At 40.0% G+C, this 26,193-nt stretch overlaps 1 protein-coding gene across 2 annotated transcripts in view; it reads left to right on the top strand.

The window, feature by feature from the left end:
- LOC131687088 (serine/threonine-protein kinase 32A) overlaps window positions 1-26,193 on the top strand; it is a 279,046-nt gene that overhangs the window by 138,121 nt on the left and 114,732 nt on the right. For both annotated transcript variants that reach the window (XM_058971135.1, XM_058971130.1), the window contains exon 4: window positions 24,253-24,418. In XM_058971135.1, the coding sequence (XP_058827118.1) occupies window positions 24,253-24,418 (166 nt within the window). The remainder of the gene's footprint in view (window positions 1-24,252; window positions 24,419-26,193) is intronic.

The raw sequence follows: 26,193 nt of genomic DNA, 5'->3' as shown, positions 1-26,193 counted from the left end.
CATGAAAGCAACTGTCAAAATTTATCCTGATGCCGCCGCCGATCAAAAAAACAACGGTACGTTAACGAACGATTTTTTTTGCTCTCAGAGAACAATCAGATAAATCGATCCGGTTCAACGGCATTTTGGGTAACCAGTTCCAACCCAAAAATCAAGAATATATTTTTATTATAATCGAGACAAAGCGAAATGCCACGTTAGCAAAGGTCCAGCGGTTTTGCTGCTGATTCATCAACTCCTGGGGCGAGTCTGTCTGGCTTGATTAGGCGGGTCGGAAATTTTTTTCCAATTGCCGCCTCTCCATTTTTTCCCATTAGGCATCATTTGGGTCCGCTCGAAAGTGAAACGAGATGAAAAATGGAAACCATAGGTAGGGGGTGGGAGTGTGGAAAAATGATTCGTGGCTTTTGTTGTTTGGGGGCGGCGGGTCCTGCAAACAGAATGAAAGACGAAAAAACTGCTGATTGATGGTATTCAGGCTGGTTAACGGCGTTAAAAATTAGGGTTTCGAAATTGGGTTAGAACGAGAGTAAGGTTGTAGAAAATATTGCGGTTTGAATTTTTTAAAATGCTACCACTTCGGCCGATCTTTCATTTGAGATACCAGAATTATCGGGGGTCAGTGATTCTTATTTAACTCAATTTTCTGTTTTTACTAGTATATAGATGCTGTCGATTTTGCGAAATGTGATTCAATTGTGCGCCCACAAAGCAATTATAGTAAAGCAATCAAGCCCTTGAGAAGACTTTAACCTGGGTCGAAACGTTGCTGAAAATAACGAAAAATCGTATCATTTTCGTTTGTGGCCGCACTGCCGAAACTTATCCCAAATTATATAACCTACTTTGGAATAAATTTTGTTAAACGTTGTATTTTAATGAACTGTCCAATTTAATGTTTTTCTTCGGGGAATTTCAATCATAACTCTAAGGCGTAAATTTAATAAAACTCGCTATTCTGAACAATTTAGTTAAAGATTATTTTTTCTCCAGTTATGAGAAAATTGTTTAAAGCCATCTTTGCGTGTAAAGAGCACAAAAACATATAACTAAATTAGTTATGGAATTTGTGTTTCGACTTCGTCTCATCAGAATCCGACACTAAGTGTTTTTTTTTAGCAAACCACTAGTCCTGCGTGATGTCCCGCAAGAAAAGGAGTCCAGATTAAGCTGATGAGAATTAATAAAATCGAAACCTTTCCTTCGGGACATCACGCAGGTCTAGGTGTTTGCTCAGAAACACAAATGTGTTTTCGTTTTTTGGAGCTAGCGTCGATTCGGCGCTAGCTTAGTCCTGTCACTAAGTTAGTGTCGGATTCTGATGAAACGCAAATTCCATAACTAATTCATCTTGAATTGATTTTTTTCGGACAAATACTATCGGAAATTGATCTTTTTTTCGAGAATTGTCCTACTGGAGCTGTAGAGCTAGGTTCTCGGAAAGGCTCCTCGTCAGAATCACATACTACCATTGGCAGACGAGACAGGCAATGTCGCCCACTAAAACACTGCATTAGGCCAATTGTAGCGGGCCGTGATTCTGAATGTGATATTCATTGTTCGGTTCAGGTATGTGCGGGCGTAGGGACTCACGATCGCGTGTATCATCGCGAAGGGCTCGAACATTTGTACGTTAACGTGCTCGATCGCGTGTGCGTTTGTATGTCGCGTGTGCTAACGTGTATGTAACTTCACGTGTATAAACTCTATTTTATAACCGTGTGCCTTTCGCATATTCGCGTGTGTTCTTGGATAATCGCGCTCCAAAAAACGAAGACATTATTCGTGTTTGTTAGCAAACCTCTAGTTCTGTTCTGCGTGATGTCCCGCAAGAAAAGGAGTTCTGATTAAGCTGATGAGAATTAATGAAATTGAAACTTTTCCTTCGGGACATCACGCAGGTTTAGGTGTTTGTTTAGAAACACAAATGTGTTGTCGTTTTTTGGAGCTAGCGTCGATTCGGCGTTAGCTTAGTCCTGTCACTAAGTTAGTGTCGGATTCTGATGAAACGCAAAATCCATAACTAATTCATCTTGAGTTGATTTTTTTAGGGCAAATACTATCGGAAATTGATCTTGCACTAAAACTGTGTAACACCGACTAGACTGATTTAATATTGGGTGTAATAAACCTGTCTATTTTTCATACGGGGTAGCAACCCGTGAAAACAAAAACGTTCAAGCATATGATAATATTTGTCAACTGTCACCAAAGCTTGCTGCGATATCTCTCTCGTGAGTTCATAGTTTTCATGTGATGCCAAGTTCCATCCGACAGTCGTCGAGATTGCATTGGTAAAACAACAAACAAACTTGTGCGGGTTCTGATCCACTGACGCTGCAGGCCAGCCACTCAAGCACATAGTTTAGTCGTCGGAACGGAAGAAACTTAAACTCCACCGCAAACAAAACATAACAGTCACATAATCCCGCAGACAAAGCACCGCAACTAAACTGACAGCTCGGCACAGGGCCAACAGCTGCCCGACGAAAACGAAACGCCCTGACATGCCCCCCTCACCGCCCCGAAACAATCCAACAGTGTACAATCAACCACACCAAGAGATTATTCTTGTTCTCATTGTTGGCGGGATGGTTCCACACGGCGATAACGACGACAGCTTTCCATTTTGTGTAAGCTTAGTGTGCAAACTCGTCACCAACAACTAGGTACATATCTCCCTGCCCTACCGGAGGCACGTTTCGTTTCGCTAGCGCAAATCGGTGAAATCGATCCGTTGTCGTCGTCGTCGTCTTCGTCATCACCGGATCGGATTCCCTTGTCCGCGGCGTCGGGTATTATCAACAAACTGGTGAACCCAATCAACCCAACCCAACCAGAACGGATGGGGATATTAAATCAAAAGGAGATTATCGAAAACCACGACGATATCTAACCTCAATCATCTCGGTCTCGGCTTGAGGTGAGGGGTAAAAGGATATGCCATCGCTGTACGACACACGTGCAACTTCGGCTGCTGGCACAGGAAACGATAACTTTCCTCGGCTCATCGTATAGTCGTCGGTCGGTTGGTCGATCTCCATCGATAAGAACGGAAAACAGATTTTCAATTAACTTTCCGTGGTCAGGGGGGAAGGTTAGGGCATAAAGCTAACAGGAAGTTTGGAGGGAATCACGGTCGCCATATCAATCTACAAGTATGTTTCACCGGTGGCCAAAATAAACAGTTGGTGATGTAGGGTGAAGTTGGATAGGGTTGCTACTTTGTGGCGAATTTTCTTAACATTACTCTTTGGCATTGGGTTTAATATTCTTCAAAGGGAAACAAAAAAAGACAGTTCAATTTTTAACGAAATTGAAGTTGACAAAGTTTATATAATCTGGGATAAGTTGAGAAAGGGCATTCGCAAAGAAAAATGCTTCGCCTCATTAATATCATCAACAACGTTTCGACCCATGGTGTGGGACTTTTTCAGGGTTCGATGAAGGTAGAATTAAATTTTAAATCACAGTAAAATAAAAAAAAGCTTGATAAGTCTCCGAAAATAGCCCCACATTAATTCTGGCGTATCAAGTCAACGAACGACCGAGCTAGTAACATTTTAACAAATTCAAACCGCAATATTTCCCTCAATCTTACTCTCGTACTAACCCAATTTGGGAACCCTCATTTTTAACGCCGTTAATCACCGTTGTTAACTTGTCTCGATTGTAATGGAAATATATTGGTTGGGGTTGATTGCTTAAAATGGCTTTGAACCGCATCGATGTATCGATGGTCTGATTGTCCCTGGCGAAGAACAGTAGACAGTAGATTTCTCCGCTGATGAGCATGTTTCATTGCATGAAGTGCAAGATTCGTTGCAAAATACCCATGAAAACTAGTCATCAAACCCTCTTCGTAGAGTTCCCAGTTCGTGGATTTGAGATTACGATTGTGTAGATATTTAGCGAGATGTTTATATGATCAAAGACGATGTGTTTATGATCAGATAACGACGGTTCAAACCCGAGACAGTTTTCCATGCGTCATACAATCGGAGCAGATGGTTATATCTAACACCTCTTCTCTGCCAGATGTGCTAATTCATATTTTTGTGCTAGCTATATTCTTGTTCCTCCAATTACATTCATTACGTTCGTAGCTCGGTTTTGATTACGGTCATAAATAGCCTCTGTTCCGATTCTTCGCTTTGAAGTCCCGTTGAACTAGATTGGATCGTTTGGATCTTTTTTCGGGCCTGGAGATAAAATTTTCTAAGGATTTCGAAAAACTAGCCGGAACGACATTCGACCGTGGACGAAGTTTCACTCCGCCCAGATAAGCTGTGGTTTTCAATCTAGAGCAAGCAAATGACATTGATGGAAACAAGACCTTTACGGGGGAGTATCGTATCTATCTACCCGCCCACAAAATAGAGATAAACGGCGTGGTCTACGATTCGAGTTTTACATGCTTCGATGTACTGGAGCACAGGTTTGCGTTTGTCTTATTTACACCAACAGACATTTCAAAGCCCCAATGGTGTCTTAGTTCTAAACTTATTACTAACAGTTAAATTGTTACAAAAAGTCGTTGAAATAATAACAGTAAATTCAAAAAAAAAATGCAACAGATAATAAAGCCGAAGTTAGCAGTTCCGTTAAAGGTTCTGGAAAATCGGGGACGCAGAGTTTAGTGAGACATATTAAAGTCGAAAACTGAAGCGACCCGGTTGAAGATCGTTGGTAGGCCAGTAATGGCTCCATGCATACTATAATTAGGGAGCCGAAATGGTAATCGGAGCATAAGATTGTTATGCGTTGTTCGATGTGGGACATTTGCTAATCTGTTCCTAGATGGCTGGGAAATCCAGATGACCTCGCAAACAATGCCCTTGTCTATGCAGGGGTTCCAAGTGAATCAGTTGACACCGGCTTTCGTAACTGGCTAGACGGACAGGATCTCTTCACGGCAGTCTACGAAGTGCAAACGTAAAAAGTGTCGTTGCACGAACTCAATTATCTCAACACCGTTATATATATATATATATATATATATATATATATATATATATATATATATATATATATATATATATATATATATATATATATATATATATATATATATATATATATATATATATATATATATATATATATATATATATATATATATATATATATATATATATATAAGATTTTCGGCGTGTAGTTTTTACAATACTGTGGCAGATTTTTACCTTCTCTCCTACGTTTCGACAATGTTTTTTTTCTGTTTTTTTCCTCAGGAATGCACAAAGACAAAAGACAAAAATACATTGTCGAAACGTAGAAGAGAAGGTAAAAATCTTTCCACAGTATTTTAAAGACTGCATATCGAAAAACCTTATACATAAATATCCGACAGTCGTATATACAACCAACCGTTATTATAGTTTGGGATCCAAGCTTCACAGCAATACTCCAGGATCGTTCGCGTCAAAGAGTAGTATAGCGATTTTAGACAATAAATATCCGTCAAATTTTTGGCAATTTTGAAGATACATCCCTGCTTTCCAGATACTTTGCTAACTGTATAGGAGGTGAGCTGTTTAAACGTAAGTTGCGAATCTAATATAACTCCTATATCCTTCAATTTCTGCATCCAGTAGACGGTAGGCAAAAAATTGGATTGCTTTTGTTAGAATGAGATCACCCAGCACTTCTTCGGATTTACACACATGCGGTTCGAGCTACATCAATCAGCGAAAGTTTCAAACTTTCGTTGGAGTAATCTACAATCTTCAGTAGAACGGACGTGAAGAAACATATTGAGATCGTCTACGAAGGACAGGCGTGGAGTCTTCAGAACTAGACGAAGACGGTCGTTGAAGTAAAGCAGAAACATCAACGGTCCCAAGTGGCTTCCCTGGGGTACTCCTGACGATGAAATAAATGTGAGTGCCTGACAATCTCCAATGACAGTCACTATTTCTCGATCTGTAAGATAGGATCGAAACAGCTGCACCAAGCTACCGTTGATTCCATACTCTCTGTTATGAAGGATGTTAGGCATAACAGGCTTGCGGCAGTCGAACGACCAGACGTGAGGCCACGTTGATCATCGCTTAGGTACTGCTTCCAGTGAGCAAGTAATGATTTTGGATTTCAAGTGATTGCAGTCAGCATCAGTCTCAAAGGACGGGATAAAAACATATTGCGAGTCAGACACGTATCGGATGACTTTCGGTGGATCAACTTTACCACATTACATCCTTTTCGACAAGGTTCGTTTGCCTGTGCAGATTTTTGTACCACCGGTCATAAATTGCACTAAATGCATTTCAATTGGCGCAGCCACCCATTCTAGCAATAAGGCCCGTTTTGGCAAGTGCAGAGGTAATCATGAAGATTTTTGCAGTGCCAATGCAGAAAATTGTCGCAACTGTGACAGGGGAGTTATTGGCACCGGTTCGTCGAAAGGTAAACAAGAGAAACCCCACGTATACGCAACCGAAATAACTCCATCGACAGCCAACCGCTGGATATTCAATTTCGCCCGGACTCTGTGCTGGCACAGAAGACCTACCACGAAGGAATCACTGTGTCGGATGATGAAGTTCTAACGTGTTCTTTTGTCATGCAGCAACAACGCTCTAGGGTTAGACAGAATCAAATACAACTTGCCGAAGAATCTGCGATACTGCGAAAAGGTTAGACTACTAAAATCGTGGAGGTTCTGCTCAATATCGGAAGCTATCCAAGTTCAGTTCAAACTTACATCGTGGACGACACCATCTATCTCAACTATGTTAGCAGGTACATTGACAAAATATTTCGTCGTGAAAAGCTCGCAAGAAGCGTTCTTATTTGGTTGCTTTGAGCTGGATAACACAAGTTAAAGTTTATCACGGCGGACCCTTCTGATTTCGGTCACTGTCAAGAATTGGTTCGTTGCAGGCGTTGTAAAATTTGCAGCATGATTAAAGGTTTGTTTTTGATTCCAAAGAAGATCACGCAAGGACCATTCGTATTGTTAGGATATTCTTTCCTTCGAGAAACTCATACAGGGTTTGTTGCCTGTAGGGACATTTGAAAGTGTATCTTGTTCGACTTCCATGTTGCTATCAGAATCTTGATTCATCGATCCTAGCACCGGTGCAGAGAGGAAGAGGACAAAAATATGCAGAGATAGGAGAAGATACGGGTAATATAAAATAATTAAGCGATTTACATATCTTTTATCATAAGATTCAAGAGCCAGGTGGTTGAAATTTGATGCAGCCAATTTGACTTCTTAAAAAAAATTCAGTACGTATATGGAAGTGGCACACTTCTCCTTGACTAATACAACAATACAACAGAAGATGAATGACATTTGCTAACACAAACTGGATGAACATATTATTGCTTGCGATGTTCCTTTTACGCATGGTAACTGCGTCTATCTGCCGTCTCTCGAAGTCGAGATCGACGGTGTGATTTTCGATGCGAGTTTGAATTGCGAGGCCATACTGAAGCAAATTGTTAGCTGTTTTAAGCACAGATTGTGCAATATTTGGCGACGGGTGATAATTGATAAGCAACCGACAATATCAAGGCGCCCATTCCGAACAAATTATCATGGGTTCAGACACCCTACAGGATGCAAGACTTATCAAGGAATGTGAATTCTTGCTTTAGCTATCTTAAGAATGGTAATACAGTTTTAAACATACAAGATGGGGACATTTGATATAAAGTACGTGGGAGGGGGTCAGCAAAAGATATTTTATTTAGGACTGATAATACAGGTTTTTACCAAGTGAAATTAAGTAATTAAATATAGAAAAATACATGCATTTTTGGTTTTTTTAAAGGAGACTTATTCTTGGACAAGATATTCCGAGGGGAGCTTTTTCCCAACTTCGGTATAGCAGCAGTTTTATCAGGGCCAGGGAAGAAGACCACATATCAAGAAGACTGGCAACCTTGTGCGGAATCTGGAGACAGTAACAGCAACACTAGAGTGACAAGAAAAAAATGACCTTCATCGGAACACTCCTCAGTCCTACCAGGAGTATTCGCTCCAAAATTGAACCGAATCGGACAAGTCTAGCTACCGGACTAACGTGTTCGAAGTTTGTTACATTAACATTAAGAAAGCCTACCAACTTGTATTTTCACCGATAGGTGGCACTGTTTGCATCAGTTTAGTTTCTTGTGAATTAACGTTAGGTTTAGCCACAGATAACAGACGTTTAGGCTCGATTCGAAACGTGTGTAAATACCCGCTACTGAAACTCCGAATAGATCACACTCGGAAGCACGTTTGGAAAACGTTTGTAGGTGGCGTAGTGATCGACGCACTGCAGTTGGAATGCAGTTGTCAAACGTGTGTAGCAAACATTTGCCTAGATGACAACAGTGAAACACGGATTTCCAACGTTTATCAATTTGAAAGTTTACACAGGTTTTTTAACAAATTTTGTTCTAGCTTAAATGTTTGTTATCTGTGGTTTAGCTCAATAGTAAGTTTGAAAGAATTTTAGTACATGATATGAGTAATCTTTTAATTAGAAAATTTTAGTTTCGCATTTCACGGCATAGAGAGCACCAACACAAACTTTTCAACGGAAGCAGATAGAAATTAGGTGTCTTCTACAAAGTTGTAGAACAAGCCCTTCTCAGTAATTCTTGATAATCGGTGGTTAAAGGGCCCTCTAGTCCGGCCGTCCCAGGAAAGGAAGGGTCACTCAAACAAGCTCAGGGCGCTTGTGGCCAGCCAGCACAGCGATATGTTTTTTTGTAAAGAGTACCCGCGTATATGTGCCAGCCTTCGAAGTTGAGATCGATGGTGTGGTTACCGGTTTGCTAATACGGGTAAAAAAAAAGTTTACAGTACCACCATACAGATGGATCAAATTCACCTCCACTGTATCTTTTGATAGTGTTTGAAATAGGTTCAACCTATAAAAACACTTTCACTATGTCACGGTAGGACCCTAAAAAACATTGAGTTATTTATGGATTACTGTTACCGTTTTGAGAAATTTAGTTTAGACCATATCTATGACCTTTTTGAGGGGTTCGTCTGCTTCATACTCACTACCTGTTCACAGAGCTCTAACACACAGCTGCATCGCCGACCATTTATCGTGTTCAATAGCCGTTTCTCAATACTTTCATTTTACATGATCGAACTTGAAGTTTAATTTTTCCGTCTTGATCTTCCAGGCTCCTTTGTAGTTTCTGGTCAGTTTCACGAATTTCTCGCGCGAACTGTAATCAATTGCTCACTTTTTTACACTAGTATGAAATTCGGATGAAAGGACCAAAACATTCTTCGGATAACTCAGTGCAAAAAATAATCAGCGGACTGTATTTATAAAAACAAAATAAAAACATCCTAACAGCGTGAACATTTAATACGTCCTGACTTCACTCCACCGCTACATAGACAAGGTGAGAACCAACGCTACACTGTAAACAAACGTTTTATTCCTTTTGGGTAAACTGTGAGTTGACCAAACAAGACATAATTTTTAGACAGAAAGATTCGTTCAGGCAAGTTCAGGTTACACAGGGTAACCGTGTATATGGACCGTCTCGCAAAGTCGAGATTGACGGAGTGGCTATCGAGGCGAGGTTTGAATTGCGAAGACCTGCTATAGTACGGGATTGACGATTTTTTTGCAGTTTTTGCTCATGTTTTCAGTAGAAAGCAACGCGTTGGACATAAGATATGTTTTGATATCAATGTTTAGAAATACTAGAGGAAATGAAATATTATCTGCTACACTGTACAGAGCAAATATCTATAATTATACACAGTTTCATGATTCATATTAATGGTTTGATGTTCCATACTAATGGACCTGCCTGAAATATGTTGAGTAAATTGGCAGTTATTGGCACCGGTTCATAGACACGTTGACGAATGAAACATCGATGAGCACTCTTTGGAGCACGGTCCGACTTATGCTTAACCGAAACGGTACTAACGAAAGTGTGGAATATTCAAAAAATTGGATATTTCGATTTCGGCAAGAAATTTTTTTCTGACTGCCCTGGTAGCGAAGATCTGTTTCTTAAACAATCTCCATAAACGGTGGGTATTTTTGCAATCGAATTTAAAGTCTAAAGTAGAATATACTACTTCACTTTGGTTCTGCCCTTGACTAATAGGATGAAACCGTGCTAAAGCAGGTGGAAGCACTCTTTACTAGTTAACGTCTTGTTCGTGGTTACGGCGTTCCGCAGGGAAGCAACTTGGACCCTCAACTGTTTGTCATATTTTTCAACGACGTGATAAAATCTTAACTGAACTCGTGAAGCAAGCCCGCTTATGCTGATGATCCAAAAATCTGTATTCAAAGGATGACAATGTTCAGTTGTTCGATACGATGCCCTTTTGTAGTCAGTATCAGAATATATTGGCTCAAATGGCACGTTACCCGTACATAGTCGGGGATTTGTGCCTTTATTTGTGCCAGTATCTCGAAATGTGATGTAATAGTGTTTCATCATTTTAAGAACCCGAATGAAAAAAATGTGAGGTTTTTCAAGGAATTGAAATTAACATGGAAGCTAAAAATCGAGCCGGTTTAAATAAAATTCCTACGATCAATCTACATGGACGTGATATTCTGAACCTTCCTGAAAAGTGAATGGGAGTGTATTGTAAAAAGTATCGACGGCGGTGTTGTGAAATTGCGGCGCACAAAACTACTTGTAAAGCAAGTGTCGACAGCGATTTTTTTCTGGAATTTATTTCGAAAAATGAAGTTTTAATCTGTATAAATTCACGTAAGATGCCCCAAAAAATGATTTTTTATTTTTTAGATTTTTTTATTTGCGCATAAACAACTCGCAACTCGAAATCCGAGACAAAAATTTCCAAACCTAGTCAGAGCCTACTGTTCGATATTATGCCTACTGTGTCTTCTCATGATGTAGGAGAAGAAAGGTGAGAACATTTTTCTGGCTTGCTGAATGGCAGCTGAACCCGCGGAAGATAACGTCGACGGAATCATGCAATCTAAACGAAACTTGTGGTCAATATGAAATATAACGGTCAGTCCCACAAATCGTAACACGCACACAGACAAATGTTTCCACCTTCAATAAAGTATACCGCGCTCTGCTCTCTACCGTGCGTCGTAAATTGAAACCTCCCATTCACGAGCTAATGTGAAAAGTTGAACCAAAACCTGTTGTGCTTCGTAATATGGCTAAGCGAAAAGCACCCCGAATGGAAAAATAAACCATATTTCATATCCGGCAAAGTACACCATCCTTTCCGGAGGGAGCATCTTTCTTTTTGCAAATATCATTCTCACCTGGTGGAAACAACAAGATAAAAGGTGCTAATTTATTCTTGGTTGGAACCCCCATTATGGGACTAGAATAGGGTTGCCGAATTGGTGTTTAGAAGAAACGGGGAACCACTTTCCATCATGAGTAACTAACGGTGGAGGAGGTTGTTCTTTGATGTAACGCAAAGTACACAGTCTCCAGTTAGGTCCAAGGCTTCATTTTAGTTCATCTGGGCTGTCCTTAAAACGAAAAAAATGCAATCTTCTTCGGCTCGTATTTGCTTTGTTGGAACAATTTCCAGCGTCGAATCCGTTGAAACTAGGATGCCCTGGAGGCACTGAACTGTGTCACATGGCGAATGGCGGCTTGATTAACCTTTGCCGCACTCTCTTTCATGTTTTAGCTGCAAAGAGCTTTTTTCTCGTTATTGAGCTTTCCACATTAAATTGCTGAAGGGAGTTCTACTAACAAAGCTGAAATGCGCCTTATTCAAATATTTGGATGACCGAAACGTCATATCGAATGACGAATCAGTATCTATTCAAACACTAGTAAAATGTTTTCGTTATGTCTTAAAATATAGAATGATTGCTTGTCTTGCAATAACTTTCATCTGCCGCAAAAAAAACGATGATGCGGAGGAAATACGCATGACTGTGTCATGGTTTAAGACAAATTGGCCTCATAAAGGAAACCAGTAAACTAATAAATTTCGTCCTTCAAAATTAGTATCCTGTCACGAAAACCACTTACGAAATGTTTAAATTTGTCACTGAATGTGCCTAATCATACTTAGAGCTTCACAATCTATCTTTTCCCCATCAGTATGACCTTGCATTTCACACAACGACCGTGCTGAGCACGGTTCCCATTCTGCAACATCACGTTACACACGTTCCCAGAGAGAGAGCTTACGCCGCCGCTAGGCAAACTACGAACCGGGAAATGCTTTCAAAACGTGAGTGTTTCGACACGGGTCGAGCGAAAAAAAAAAGAAATGATGTCACACCGTTCAGGGCGGAGCCCCGAACAAGAAAAAGTGACAACCGTAGCACTTTTTGCATACCGCTTAGGTGCTAGTTAACGCTACTACTACCCGCGCCATTCCGTGCTTCCGGCTGCCACTGCAGCAGCTTTAGCACGAAGCAGCAATGCGGGCAACAAATACTCGTCCCCGCGTTGCTAACTCAAGCTAGCTAGCTAGCTAGCCGGAGGCGAGAAAACTCGCTGAAAATGTGTGAAACTAAACACGTATGATTCCGCAGGGTTTTGGCGCATTAGTGTTCGCTTGGTTGGGATCGGAAACTTTTTCCGATTCCGGTTTGGGCGTTACAGCGCCAGTGGAAAGCTTTCGACTGAACAGTACCGTGTCAAGTTAATGCTTGGGATTGTTGATCTGGTGATGCGATCTGTTTGAGTTGCGGTGAGATTTATGTTGATGTTGATTTTAAACATCTTTTAAAACTTTTACGTCTACTGAAGGTCTCTATCCTTTGAAGGCTTTAGATTTTTTTTCATTTGAAACATTTGGCATCGTCTTTTTGAAATGCTCTTAGAATTAGAAAAGGTGAAATCATTTCACAAAAGGTCGAATTTGTGTATCGAAATCATCTCATCAGTAACAAGCACAAACTTAAGGCAGTTAGACAAGAAATTGAACTAATTTTTTTTTTCGTTTAAAAAAATACATTCTTTGATGAAAAAGTCCTCATAACTTAAAACCGGAAAAAGTTTAGTTGTAGTTTTTGTTTAGCAACAAATGTTACGCGCTAGAATCTTGGTTTTTTAATTTCAATTATGGAGGTTTTGACCATCGGGTATTGAATAGTGGTTATTAGCTATTGGTTACTGCTGCTTCACATTTCTTATTTCTTCTATAAAAGTAATAATAAAATAAAATAGATAAAAGCTTTTATTTTGTTACTACTTTTATAGCTTCTATTTACTCCATTTTTCATCACTTTATTTCATTGATTTCTTAAATTTATTTTATTTCTTTCGTTGCTTTCATTTCTTTTTTTTGCATTTCCTGTATCGCTATTATTCATTTTCTTTTTCTCTTTTCCTTCTTTCGTTTCTTTTGCACCTCTCATTTCTTCCATTTCTATTTTTTTCTTGATTTTTTTATTATTTCTTTTTGCCTTTACTTCATACGTTTTTGCCTTTCTCATATAAAGAAAGGCTATGCAATCACTGTAAAAATCGACTTTTTAACCGAGGCCCGGAGGGCCGAGTATCATACACCATTCGATTCAGTTCGTCGAGATCGGCAAATGTCTGTGTGTTTTTTTTTTTTTTTACAATGGAGAAGACCTTTATGTCCTAGCCCAGTACACGTGCTAACGGTAGGGTCCAATCTACCACACGGGGTGCACTGGGGGCGTGTCGGACTCGAATGGTGACCAGCCATTAATACCGACTAAACTCCATTGGGCTCCGCCATCATTCCTCCCAGGAACTACCTCTCGGTATTACTTCTGGGGGGATGGCTGTACTCAATGTACTCATTCACTCTCACTCGCGCGATCATACATCCTGTATGAGGCTTACTTGGGTGCTCTCTCAATCACACTTTGATTCACTCTCAAACACTCCCACATGAGGCTGACTTTTGTGCTCACCTTTTACGTTCCATGCGAGGCTGACTTGGGTGCTCACCCTATCACCTGATTCACTCTCAATCGTGCCACTCTATTGTACCTTTGTCACTCCCTCTGGCATCCCATGTGGGACATTTTTCTTAGGCCCCACTTCTGACATACCATGCGAGGCTGACTTTTGTGCTCACCTTTTTCATTCCTTGCTAGGCTGACTTTTGTGCTAGCCTCTACCAACCTGTGAGGCTGACTTTTATGCTCACCCTTAACATGCAGTGTGAGACTGACTTGGATGCTCACCCTTTCACTCCTCTGCCACGCCATGAGGCATCGATAGCTTAGTTCCAACATACTACGCTACGACCCTCCCGTCTTGGCATGAGGCAGTCCACTTATACGCCTATACACTCACTCTTCTGTCTTGCTTCGGGGTGGCTGGGTTTACCCCTTACGCGGTTGCCATTCGCTGCGCCAACCTACCTCGGCATGAACAGACCATTCACTCTCTTATTTTGCGCTTGGCCTTTTTCGCTCCAGCTAACCAATCACTAGTTAGCCGTGCCCGCCGTCTGTTGCTCGGTTCGCCAGATTACCTGTAGCCTACTGGCAATCTGGATGGTAGCAGCCGAGACTGCGTTCCACTTCTCCACCGTTTGACACATCCGCTGAATAAGGGTATCCGGGGTTGTGTCCCAGCCACAGACGTCAAGCATTGCTCTTCTTTCGACGTCGAACCGATGACATACGAACAGTATGTGTTCGGCAGTTTCATCTACACCTGGGCAGTCCGGGCAGACTGGGACCTCCGCGTGCCCGAACCTGTGGAGGTACTGACGGAAACAGCCATGGCCTGACAGGAATTGTGTCAGGTGGAAGTGAACTTCCCCATGGGGTCTTCCCACCCAGCTCGATATGCTAGGTATCAGCCGGTGGGTCCACCTACCTTTCGAGGAGTTGTCCCACTCACGCTGCCATCTGGCGACCGAGGTCACCCTGGTGCGCTCGCGGGCTCCCCTATTTCCACGTAGCTCAAAGCACTCCTCATCTTCCCGAATGACCAGCCCGACTGGCATCATGCTCGCTATCACGCAGGATGCATCGTGTGATACCGTGCGGTAGGCAGATATCACTCTGAGGCACATCACGCGGTAGGTGCTCTCCAGTTTCTGTAGGTAACTGGTTACCCTCAGTGCTCTTGACCATGACGGGCCGCCGTACCTGAGAATAGATACGGCAACGCCTGCCAGTAACCTACGTCTACTGGCGCACACCTTTGAGCTGTTGGACATCATTCTCGATAGTGCCGCAACAGCAGTCGACGCTCTCTTGCACGTATAGTCGACATGGCTGCCGAAGGTCAGCTTGTCGTCTATAATGACTCCGAGAGACTTCAGACTTCGCTGTGAAGTGATCGCGACTTCTCCCACATGGATAACTGCATGTTGTGCCGACTTGCGGTTGTTGACGATAACTACCTCCGTCTTATGATGAGCGAGCTCCAGGCCTCTCGCGCTCATCCATTCCTCCACCGTGCTAATCGCGTGTTCTGCGGTTAGTTCTACCTCAGGAATTGACTCCCCGTAGACCTCCAAGGTTACGTCGTCGGCAAAGCCGACGATCTTGACCCCAGGAGGGAACTTCAGTCTCAGAACCCCGTCATACATGAGGTTCCATAACACCGGGCCTAGGATCGAGCCCTGCGGGACTCCGGCGGTAATCGGAACCCTTTTCTGACCGGCATCGGTCTCGTATAGCAGTACGCGGTTTTGGAAGTAACTTTCCAGGATCCGGTACAGACCCACCGGTAGGCTAAGCCGGTGTAACGAGAGCGCGATGGCATCCCAGCTTGCGCTGTTGAATGCATTCTTCACGTCAAGTGTCACTAACGCACAGTATCGAATACCTCGCCTTTTTCGTTGGATCGCTATCTCGGCAGTATTTATCACTGAGTTGAGAGCGTCCACTGTGGACTTACCCTTCCGAAAGCCAAACTGGTTGCTTGACAGACCGTCCGTACCTTCCGCGTACGGGGTGAGCCTGTTGAGGATGATCCTCTCAAGCAGTTTGCCAGTCGTGTCTATCAGACAGATTGGTCTGTACGCCGATGGGTCGCCTGGCGGCTTCCCGGGCTTCGGCAACAGCACCAGTTTCTGCCTTTTCCATCTATCGGGGAAACGGCACTCGTCAAGGCATCTCTGCATAGCTAGCCTGAACATGTTCGGGTTCGCTATGATCGCTGCCTTGAGAGCGTTGTTCGGAACTCCATCCGGCCCTGGAGCTTTGTTCATTGCTAGGGATTTAGCCACTGCGAGTAGTTCTTCGTTCGTCACTGGAGCCACCATTTCGACCGTGCCCGCACTGTCTCGTAGTGCAGGTGGCCAGGGGCTTGTGGCTCGAGACGGGAAGAGTACTTCGATAATCGTTGCCAACCGGTCCGGAGACCGTTCTGGGGGTGAGGAGCCCCCTTTGGTCTTGGCCATCACAATCCGGTAGGCGTCACCCCACGGATTCGCGTTGGCACTCTCACACAGGTTGTCGAAACACGCTCTCTTGCTGCTTTTAATAGCCTTGTTAAGGGCTAATTTCGCAGCTCGAAACACTTCACGGCGGTTCTCTCTTGCATCCTCGGTGCGAGCTCTTTGCATCCTACGTCTAGCTCTGAGACAGGCTGACCGTAGAGCTGCAATCTCGGCACTCCACCAGTATACCGGGCATCTACCGTTTCTTGACAGTGTTTTTCTCGGCATAGTGGCGTCGCACGCGCGTGATAGAACAGCTACCAGCGCATCCCCGCTTAGACTGTCGGTGTTGGCCTCCAGTCCCAGGGCCGCGGTGAAAGCTTCGCTGTCGAAGTGATTGGACTTCCACCCGCGTACCTGACAGGGATCTCCCGCCCTCGGATGCTGCACACCATAGTTGATCTTAAAGCGGATTGCTAAATGATCACTATGGGTGTAGCCTTCGTCTACCCTCCATTCCATGCCTGGAGCCAGACTCGGGCTGGCAAAGGTCAAATCAATCCACGCCTCCACTCCGTTTCTACGGAATGTACTAGCGGAGCCATCATTAGCTAGCACAGTATCGAGTTTCGCAAACGCTTCCATTAGCGCTTGACCCCTGCTATTTGTACAGCGGCTGCCCCACTCCACTGCCCAAGCGTTGAAGTCTCCCGCTATTACTACCGGTTTCCGGCCCACGAGGTCCGACGAGAGCCTGTCGATCATCTGGTAGAACTGTTCTATTGGCCACCTTGGTGGGGCGTAGCAGCTGCAATAGAACACACCAAAGATCTTGGCAATCGCCACACCCTCGGCGGAGGGGTGTATTACCTCTTGAACCGGGAACCTTCCCGTTGTACAGATTGCCACCATTCCAGACCCGTCCGACACCCAATTGCCGTTGCCGGCAGGGATGCTGTACGGGTCTGATAAGAGGGCGACATCTGTCCTCGACTCCGAGACCGACTGCCACAGCAGCTGTTGGGCTGCTGCACAATGGTTAAGATTTAGCTGTGTGACTCTCACGGCTTCTTCTTATTTAACTCGCCGAAGGGACACGAAGGTCCGCCCATAGCATGTTTATGGGCTTGCTTCTTAGAGGTGCAGATAAGGCACTTATATGCCTTAGTGCACCCCCGCTCTTTATGCCCCTCCTCGCCGCATCGACGACATAGCTTACTCCTGTCTAAGCCTTTGCATTCATAAGCTTTATGGCCGGATTCTAGGCACCGATAGCACCTGTCCACTGAAGGCGGCTGGGGTATACTAATAGGGCATACCGACCAGCCGATCTTCAGCTTCACTTTCTCGGTTACCTTTTTGGCATCCGCATTCAGTAGCCTGAGGTAGGCTACTTGGGTGCCAGAGGGTCCGTCCCTCAATCGCACAGAGGCCCGCTCGATTGTGACGCCGCATTGCTCCTTGACGGCTGCGACGACGTCTTCTGCGGTCGTGAACTCGTCCAAGTGCTTGCACTGGAGAGTTGATTCCGCACCTAGCGACCTGATTTGGGCGCCCTCGCCAAGGACCTCTTGAGCCAAGGCCTTATATATTGCACTTGATTGTGCGCCTCGCTTCAGCACCAGGAGCATCTCTCCCGTGTTGGTGCGTCTTACGCTACGCACATCCTGCCCAAGGGCCGAGAGGCTTTCGGCCGCCTTCATCGATTTAAGGACATCGGCGTATTTGTCCTTGTCGGTTTTTAACCACAAGGCTTCGCCTCTGTCCTTGGCCTTCCTCGCAGGCCGCGGTACCTCCGGTTTCGGTGCCGGCTTCTTCTTGGTAACCAGCGTCCAGGGGTTTGAGCCCCCCTGCCCCGGTCGTGTCGGGTTGCTGGTACCATCGCTCTCCACAGCGAGGTCACTCTCGCCCTCGCTTACCTCACCCATGTCTGTGTGTGTATGTATGTGTGTGTGTATGTGTGTGTGTGTATGTGTGTGTGTGTCATTTAAACTCACACAATTTTCTCAGAGATGGCTGAACCGATTTTCGCAAACTTAGTTTCATCTGAAAGGTATAACGCTCCCATAAGCTGCTATTGAATTTTTAGTTGATCCGACTTCCGGTTCCGGAGTTACGGGTTGAAGAGTGCGGTCACACAGCAAATTCCCATATAAACTGGTACCACCATAATGTTCAAATGATGTAAAAAATATTAAAATTGATGTAACATTACTCTAGTTTGCGGGTCTGGATCACTAATGATCAATCAAAGCAGCTTTGACCACATTGGCCACCTATGACGGTTCATGACGCCCTCGGGGAACCCGCCAAGTTCCTAAGCTAATATCACACCCATTCTACAACGAATTCTCTACCGATTTTTACGAACTTAATTTCAAATGAAAGATACAGTAATGCCATTGACTGCTGCTGAATTTCATTCGGTTCTGACTCTTGCTTCCGGAGTTACAGGGGTGTTAGTAAGGATACACTGGAATTTCCCATATAAATCGGTACAATCGTAATACCTCAGAGGCTAAAAACTATTGAAATGGTCACCAAATAACTGCTAATCGCAGATCTAGATCACTGATTGCCAATCAAACATTCTTTGAATATATTGTCCCCTATCGACGATTCCGGAAGTCCGGAATTCCGGGCATATCCCACAATTAAAGTCACATCGGTTCATCGGTGATGACTGAACCGATTTTCTCAAACCAAGTCTCAAATGGAAGGCAAAATATGCAGTTGAGTATTGCGTTGAATTTTGTGTGGATCCGAGTTGTGGTTCCTGAATTACAGGGTGATACGTACGATCACGCAGCAAATCCCGATTCTAACGAATTCTGCGATGAATGTAAAAAGGTGATTTTTTTTCCAAAATGTAAACACAACTGTTGAATTTGTAGATCTAGGTCCCCAACAGTCATTCAAAGTCTCTTTGGCCACACTGGCCACCATCGACGGATCCGGAAGCATCCAAAGTCAGAATAACGGTTATATTGGTTTCTCGAAAATGGCTAGATTTGCTCAACTTAGTCTCAAATGAAAGGTGTTGCGTCCCCAGAAACTGATATTAAATTCCATCTCCATCCGACTTCCAGCACCGGAGTTACGGGTTGTGGAGGTCGATCACATAGAAAACTCCGATTCAAACCGATACCGCGATGAATGCAAAAAGGTGCTCTTATATATACTTACCAAGTGTAATAAGAATGAAAGACATTTCCATAAAGTTATATTGTACGAACCAGCTATTAAATCATAGTTTGGAGAAATGAGAAAGGCACAATTGCACCTATAGGTGGATTAAAACAGGTTTTTCTTTTATTTTTTTAATTATTATTTGCTTTTTTCTTTTTATTCCTTCATTCTTTCTATCGTTTTTTTTGCAAATTTCTTCCATTTCAATCTCTTCTTTTGGTTCATTCGATGCATTTTTTTAATATTTATTTGCCTAAATAGTTTCTTTAATTTTTATTATTAGTTTTAATTCTTTCGATTCTTGAATTTCTTTTATTTTTTTGTTTCTTCCTTTTTTACATTTTTTTCTTCTAATTATTTTAGTTATTTTATAGGATCTGTTTTTTTAGTATTAAATTTTTCTTGTATTTTTATCATTTCTTTGGATTACGTTATTACCAGTTTTTCTTTTATATCCATATTTTCATTTATTTATTGACTAGTCATTTCATAATAATTTATTTTATTTTGTTTATTCTACTGATATAATCCGCTTCATATTTTTATTTATTTTATATTTTTTTCGTTTAATTTTTATTATTTCTTTTTTATTTTTGTTTTAATTTTTCAAGTGCTGTATTTCTATTATATCACTTACTTTTATATTAATTTCACCCTTTCATTTATGTTAATTTTTGTTAATTGTTTATTCTTTTATTTCTGACATTTTATTTATTGCTTTCATTTCTTTTATTTTATTTCTTTCTATTGTTTGTTTTGTTGATTTATAGTTCTTTAATTGCCTTCATTTCGTTTAACATTTTGTGTTTTGTAGTGATTTTTTATTCTAAATATTTCTAATTTATCTGTTATTGTCACTACTTCTTTGTTTATTGTTTCCAGCCTATTTCTTTATTTCTTCTATCTCTTCCGTTTCTTCCATTCCTATTATTTATTGATTTATTATTCTTTTTTTGTGCTGCTATTCGAATTCCATTATATTTCTTATTTATTTTAAATTTCTGTTTATTTATTGTTTGCTGTCTAGTCCTTCATTTTTTTTCTATCTCTGTGACTTTTTTATTTCCTAACTTTCCATTATTTTTTTACCATTCTATTGGTTCAATTCGTTTATGTATTTGCTTTGTTTTCTTCTTTAATTGCCTTACCTTTTTTACCTATTGCTACTTTTGTTTTCGTTTATTTCCTGATTACATTAATTATCTTTGATATCAATTATTTTAGAGCTACAAAAAGTTTTTTAATTTTTGTTTGCAAATTTCCTTAATTTTGCTTTATTTTATTTATTTTATTGTCATTCATTTAAATTACTATTACATATTTCATTAATTTTCTTTCTTTTCTTTCATGTTTTTCCTTGTTTTATTTATTTATTTATTCAGCCATGTTTTAGCTCTTTTTAATATTTAATAGCATTTTCTTCGATTTTTTATCTTATTATTGCATGTGCAGTATTTTTTATATCGATTTAATTTACTTCTCTTTTTTTATTTTATGAGAAATTTCCTTTTGTTCCTTTTTCTAAATTTTTTTCAGATTTCTTTATTTTTTTCATTTCAATCTCTTTTATGCCTTCTATTTACTTTATTTCCATATTTTTTGTTTCCATTATTCATTTTACCCCTTTACGTTCTTCCATTTTCTATTGTTTTTTCTACTTCTATTGTTGCTTTATTTCTTTCAAATTTCAATATTTTTAACATCTTTAGTTGATTTATTTCTATGATTATTTTCACTTTTTTCGTTATTTTTGTTTCTTTGATTTTTTTTTGTATCTTTTGTATATTTATCATTTCTTTTATAACTTTTAGTTACCAGGTTTTATTTTCTTTTTGTTTCATACAATTTCGATAACACGTTTTTTTATATTTTTATTTATCTTATACTGCATATGATCGCAAATCACTAAAAATAATAAATTCCATAGAAAACGGGACAAATAGGCGATGATGGACAGTAAATATCTTGTAATTTGTATTTGTTTATTGTTTGTTATCCGGTATTTTCTTCCTGTTTTTCTTTATTTTTTTTTAATTGCTATCAGTTGCTTTTTTCCCTTTACTCTTTCACTTCTTTTAATTCTATAAATTTTGGTTTGTTTGTTCTTTCCATTATTTTTAGTCCTTACTATATATTTCTAGCCAAACATGTCAAATGGTCCTAAGCGCAAATGACAGTTTCTCTTTGTTTACTTTCTCTTTCGCTGATAACTCGGCAGTTTATACGTTTGCTACTCAACTCTTAGCAGAATAAGCTAGTCGAAATCAGAGTTTTTCGATATATCCTGAAACAATATTGAAAAGTTTTAAGATGACGCCGTAATAATCGAAAGAGAAAGTAAACAAAGAGAGGCTGCCATTTGCACTTAGGACCATTCGACATGTTTGGCGAGATTTATTCTATTTCCGATATTTCTAATGTTTTGTTTGCCTTATTTTTATTCGTTTTTAATTTCTTTTGTGCTTTTTCTGTTTTCCATTTTCTGAATTTCTTTTCGTCTTTTTTTTCTTTTTTTTGTCTTATATTGGTTTGGTAGGCCAAATCAAATGTTTCGAATTCATTGATCTCGCTTTTGGAGCTAGCGTCAAACCGACGCTAGCTTAGTCCTATCACTGAGTTAGTGTCGGATTCTGATGAGATGAAGTTGAATCACAAATTCCGTAACTAATTCAGTTACATTTCTTTTTTTTTTGTTTTGCAGCTATTATACGTTTTATATTTGTTTATTGATTCTTTTCTTTCAATGATTACTTGCACTTCTTTCAGATCTTGAATTTCTTTTATTTCTTTTTTTCAATTTAGTTCTTGCTTCACTTAATTCTTTTTGTTATTTTTGGGCTATTTTATATGTTTCCATATAATATATTTTTTCATTATTGCTTTATTCATGTTAGCACTAGTTTTTGTATATTCATAATTTCTTTTATTTGTTTATAATTTATTGACTAGTCTTTCATGTGTTTCTTTCATAAGAATTTTTTCTCGTTTAGCCTACTATTTTGTTTTTGTTTCATATCTTCTTTTTATTTATATTTTTTCCTTATTTTAATTTTTATGTTCTTTATCTCCAATTTTACTTTTACTTTTTTAAATACTTTCATTTATTTTCTTTTCATTCTTAATTCTTTTATTTCTGGCACTGCCATTTCTTTCATTTATTCTATTTCTACTATTCCTCTAATTTATTTTGATAGTTCATGTTTTATTTTCTTTAAATCTTTACTTAATTTTATTTAATTTTCGTTTATCTCTATTAATTCCAGTACTTCTATTATATTTATTATTTTTTTTATTTGTTTATTATTAAAACTTTTATGTGTTGGTGTTTCGGATTCTCCACGTCAGTAGCAAACACCAACTCAATGGTAGTTAGATAAATCCTAACCAACACCAGCATTGGCGCCAGTTAGACACAAAAATCCAAGATGTCTTGCATGAACGTTTAAACGACTGGCTGGTACAGAGTGATGTCACGGGAGTAAGCGCAGAAGTTTATATTTGCTGATGAGGAATTTTGAATTGAAATCGCCTTTTATTGTTTCTAGTTTATTTCTTTATTTTATCTATCTCTATAATTTCTTTTGTTTCTAATATTTATTTATTTATTATTCCCTTAATGTCCTTAATTCGTATAATTATTTTTTTATTTTTAAAATTCTTTCGTTTTACTTTAATTATATTATTTACTTTAATTATATTATTTCTGTTAACATTTCCTCTTCCATTGTTAATTTTATTTGTTTTCATTAATCTATTTTTTCAAATTTTTTTTATCTTTTGGTTCTCTTATTTATATTATTTTTCAGTATGAGGTTTTTTATATTTTCATTTTTTTCAAATTCTTTTATTTCTCCTTACTTATTTCTCATTTTTAATTCTTTTGCATATTCTATTTAGGTTATTTCCTTTATTTATTTTTTCAGATTAATCTAAATTATCATTTATTTATACATTTTTCACGATTTACCATTTTTTACAAATTTCTCCAGATTTCATATTTCTTATCACAAAAATTGGATATAAGATTTTATATATCGGATTTCAGACTTCCTACTTACCTCATATTTGAAGTTCTAGATTAAATATTTAGAATTTTAGAAATTTCAGAAATGAGATCTCTATTTCCGGCATAAAGTTTCGGAAAAAAAACTTCAAATTCATAAAACATTAGGCAATGTAAAAACAGCTCAAAAGTCAGACTTCAGACTTCTACCCGAAGATTTCAGATTTTAAACTTTAGATTACCGATTTGAGGTTTTAAATTTCAGAATTAGGCATTCAGCCCTAGTAACCATTGAGGATTTATAGCAATTTTATAGCCACTCATAAAACTTTGGTTGGTAGCGTGTTATAAAACTTAAATTGCTACATTGGAGGGATCAGATTGCTGATTCCAGTTGTCAGATTTTAAAATTTAGATTTCCGTTTTCAAATCATATTTGGAACAAATTACTTGTATTTAGATTAGGAATCAACCATTTCCGATTTCAGATCCCACTTTTTTGATATTTAGTTTTCAGATTTTGGAATCTAGTACGCATTTCTGTGTTCAGATCAAATTAATCAAGTTTGCGCTCCAAAATCAATCATTTCGGTTTTTAGGATTCAGATCTCAGATCTAAGATTTGACCTTTTCGTATCGGATCTTAGTATTAAGATTCCTTTTCTTTATTCTAGGTTTAAGATTTTAAATTTCACAGATTTCCCATTTTCGAACCTAGATTTTTCAAATATCAAACTAATTCCCGATCATTTTCGTTCTCTGCCTCTCCTCCCTTGAACAGGTTTGCATCGTCCAGAAGCGAGACAGCGGAAGCCTGTTTGCCATGAAGTACGTCAGCCGCAATGCCTGCATCGGACGAGGAGCGCTGGGCGGTGTACTGAAGGAGGTCGAACTGCTGGCAACACTGGAGCACCCGTTTCTAGTCAATTTGTGGTTTTCTTTCCAAGGTAGGTTTACTTCTTATTGCAGAACAAAGCAGTTTATCAATAATATTTATCGATGCAACTATTTCGATTCAAGTACATACACGTAAGAATATCGTCTTGAAAAAAGACGTGACTGGTCGTCCGGGGGTGCTGTCTCTTCCACACCATATGTCAGATCAACAGTTCTATTGACGGAGATATTTCTGTTCAATAGTACCATAAATAACGCATTGATGCAGTGTCCTTTCAGAGAAAGACTTTCCGGAATAGATTCCCTTCTCTATCGTTCACAAGAGCAACTATCTCACCAAAAGTTTCTCCTTCGGGCATTCCGGATGTCACAGCGATGACACAAGAGAAGCAAAAGCATGGTGTGGCACCAAAGAGCCCGCAAATTGAATTTAGTCCAGTTTGAAATTGCATTACCGTCAAGCAACATTCGATGATGACGATGACGACGACGATGATGATGCAATTTCCATACAGAATGTGTCCTGGTCATCACAGTGATTCGTCTCTGAAGACTTGCATCCGCAGAAGATAGTTTTATTCAGCATGTATGCACTTCTTCCTTGGACCGGATTTAGAAAATATTTGCTTTGAATTAAGGATAACACGATTAAAATTGTGCAAACATCTTGGAGCATCATCGGAATAGTGTAGGATGAAATTTTGATGATCAAATGTTTGAACTATCGGAACTTGATTTCGTCGTGTACTTAATTTTGATTAAAGTTATGACAATGTTGGAATGAAATATGTTTTTCCATTTAAACAGTTCACTCTGCCTTCTCGCCGAATAACAGCCAACTTTTTTTATCTCCCTTCTGAAATATGCAAATGAAAGCCATTCAACGATGGAAGGCCTGTGACCAACACGCCTCGAAATTTAACCCAAACATGCAAACAGCCAAACTGTCGGAAACAGACAATAACCGGGTGGGTTTGTCGTCTCGCACGACTCTTCCTTCTCCTACTCCGATGAATGGCTTGGTACTACTTTCCGTTGAGGAACATGACCTTTTCTTTTTCGACAGACTTATAAATTGTGATCTCACTGATAGTCGCTATCCTTGCTATTAGCTCGGGTTCGAATATATATCAGCGCCTACTGTTTCATAACATCGGAACACTCGATGATTAATTTTGAGTCGAAAAATGACACATTGTAGTCTGCCTTCAGTGGTAGGCGGGTGTTGTTACTGGAGCCATAAATCCCGACGGCGGCGGTGGCGGCTGTGATCAACTGCCATCGTTGGTCATTATTTGGTTACGGAAGAATCAAACGAAAATCAATTGCAATCCCTGTGCGGTCGTAAATACACTCGCATAGCCAGATTTAAGTCAATGTTTGAAATGTGACTATTTGATATTGTTGGAAGGTTGCGTGAATGTGTCTTTTATTGGCTCATTGAAAGTAGATACTGATCGGAGCCAGTAGAAACGCAACGTGCGTAACTCAGCTTCAATCCCATCTAACGTCACATTCGAATCGGATTTTTCATGGGATATTCTGATGCATTACTCCATTGCGCTCACCAGCTCAAACAGCTTTGTTGATAAGCAAATGTATAGTATCATTTGCCGCAGTTCGATTCGTTTAACTGAATCTCACACTACCTTAAAATCCACAAACATATAATACAGGATTCTCCGAGTTTGGTGATTAATAAAGCAAAACGCTGGTCTTATAAGTCTTAGGAGGAATTAATGTTTAAGGGCAAAAGGTCACGTTCCGCAACGGAATGCTGTGCCAAAGTTTTTTTTTTATTTAATAGAAGCTATTGAAAGTTGAA

This window comes from Topomyia yanbarensis, chromosome 1 (genome assembly GCF_030247195.1).
Source record: "Topomyia yanbarensis strain Yona2022 chromosome 1, ASM3024719v1, whole genome shotgun sequence".
In the NCBI taxonomy this organism is placed as follows: domain Eukaryota; kingdom Metazoa; phylum Arthropoda; class Insecta; order Diptera; family Culicidae; genus Topomyia; species Topomyia yanbarensis.
This window is presented reverse-complemented; position numbering and strand designations above follow the sequence as displayed.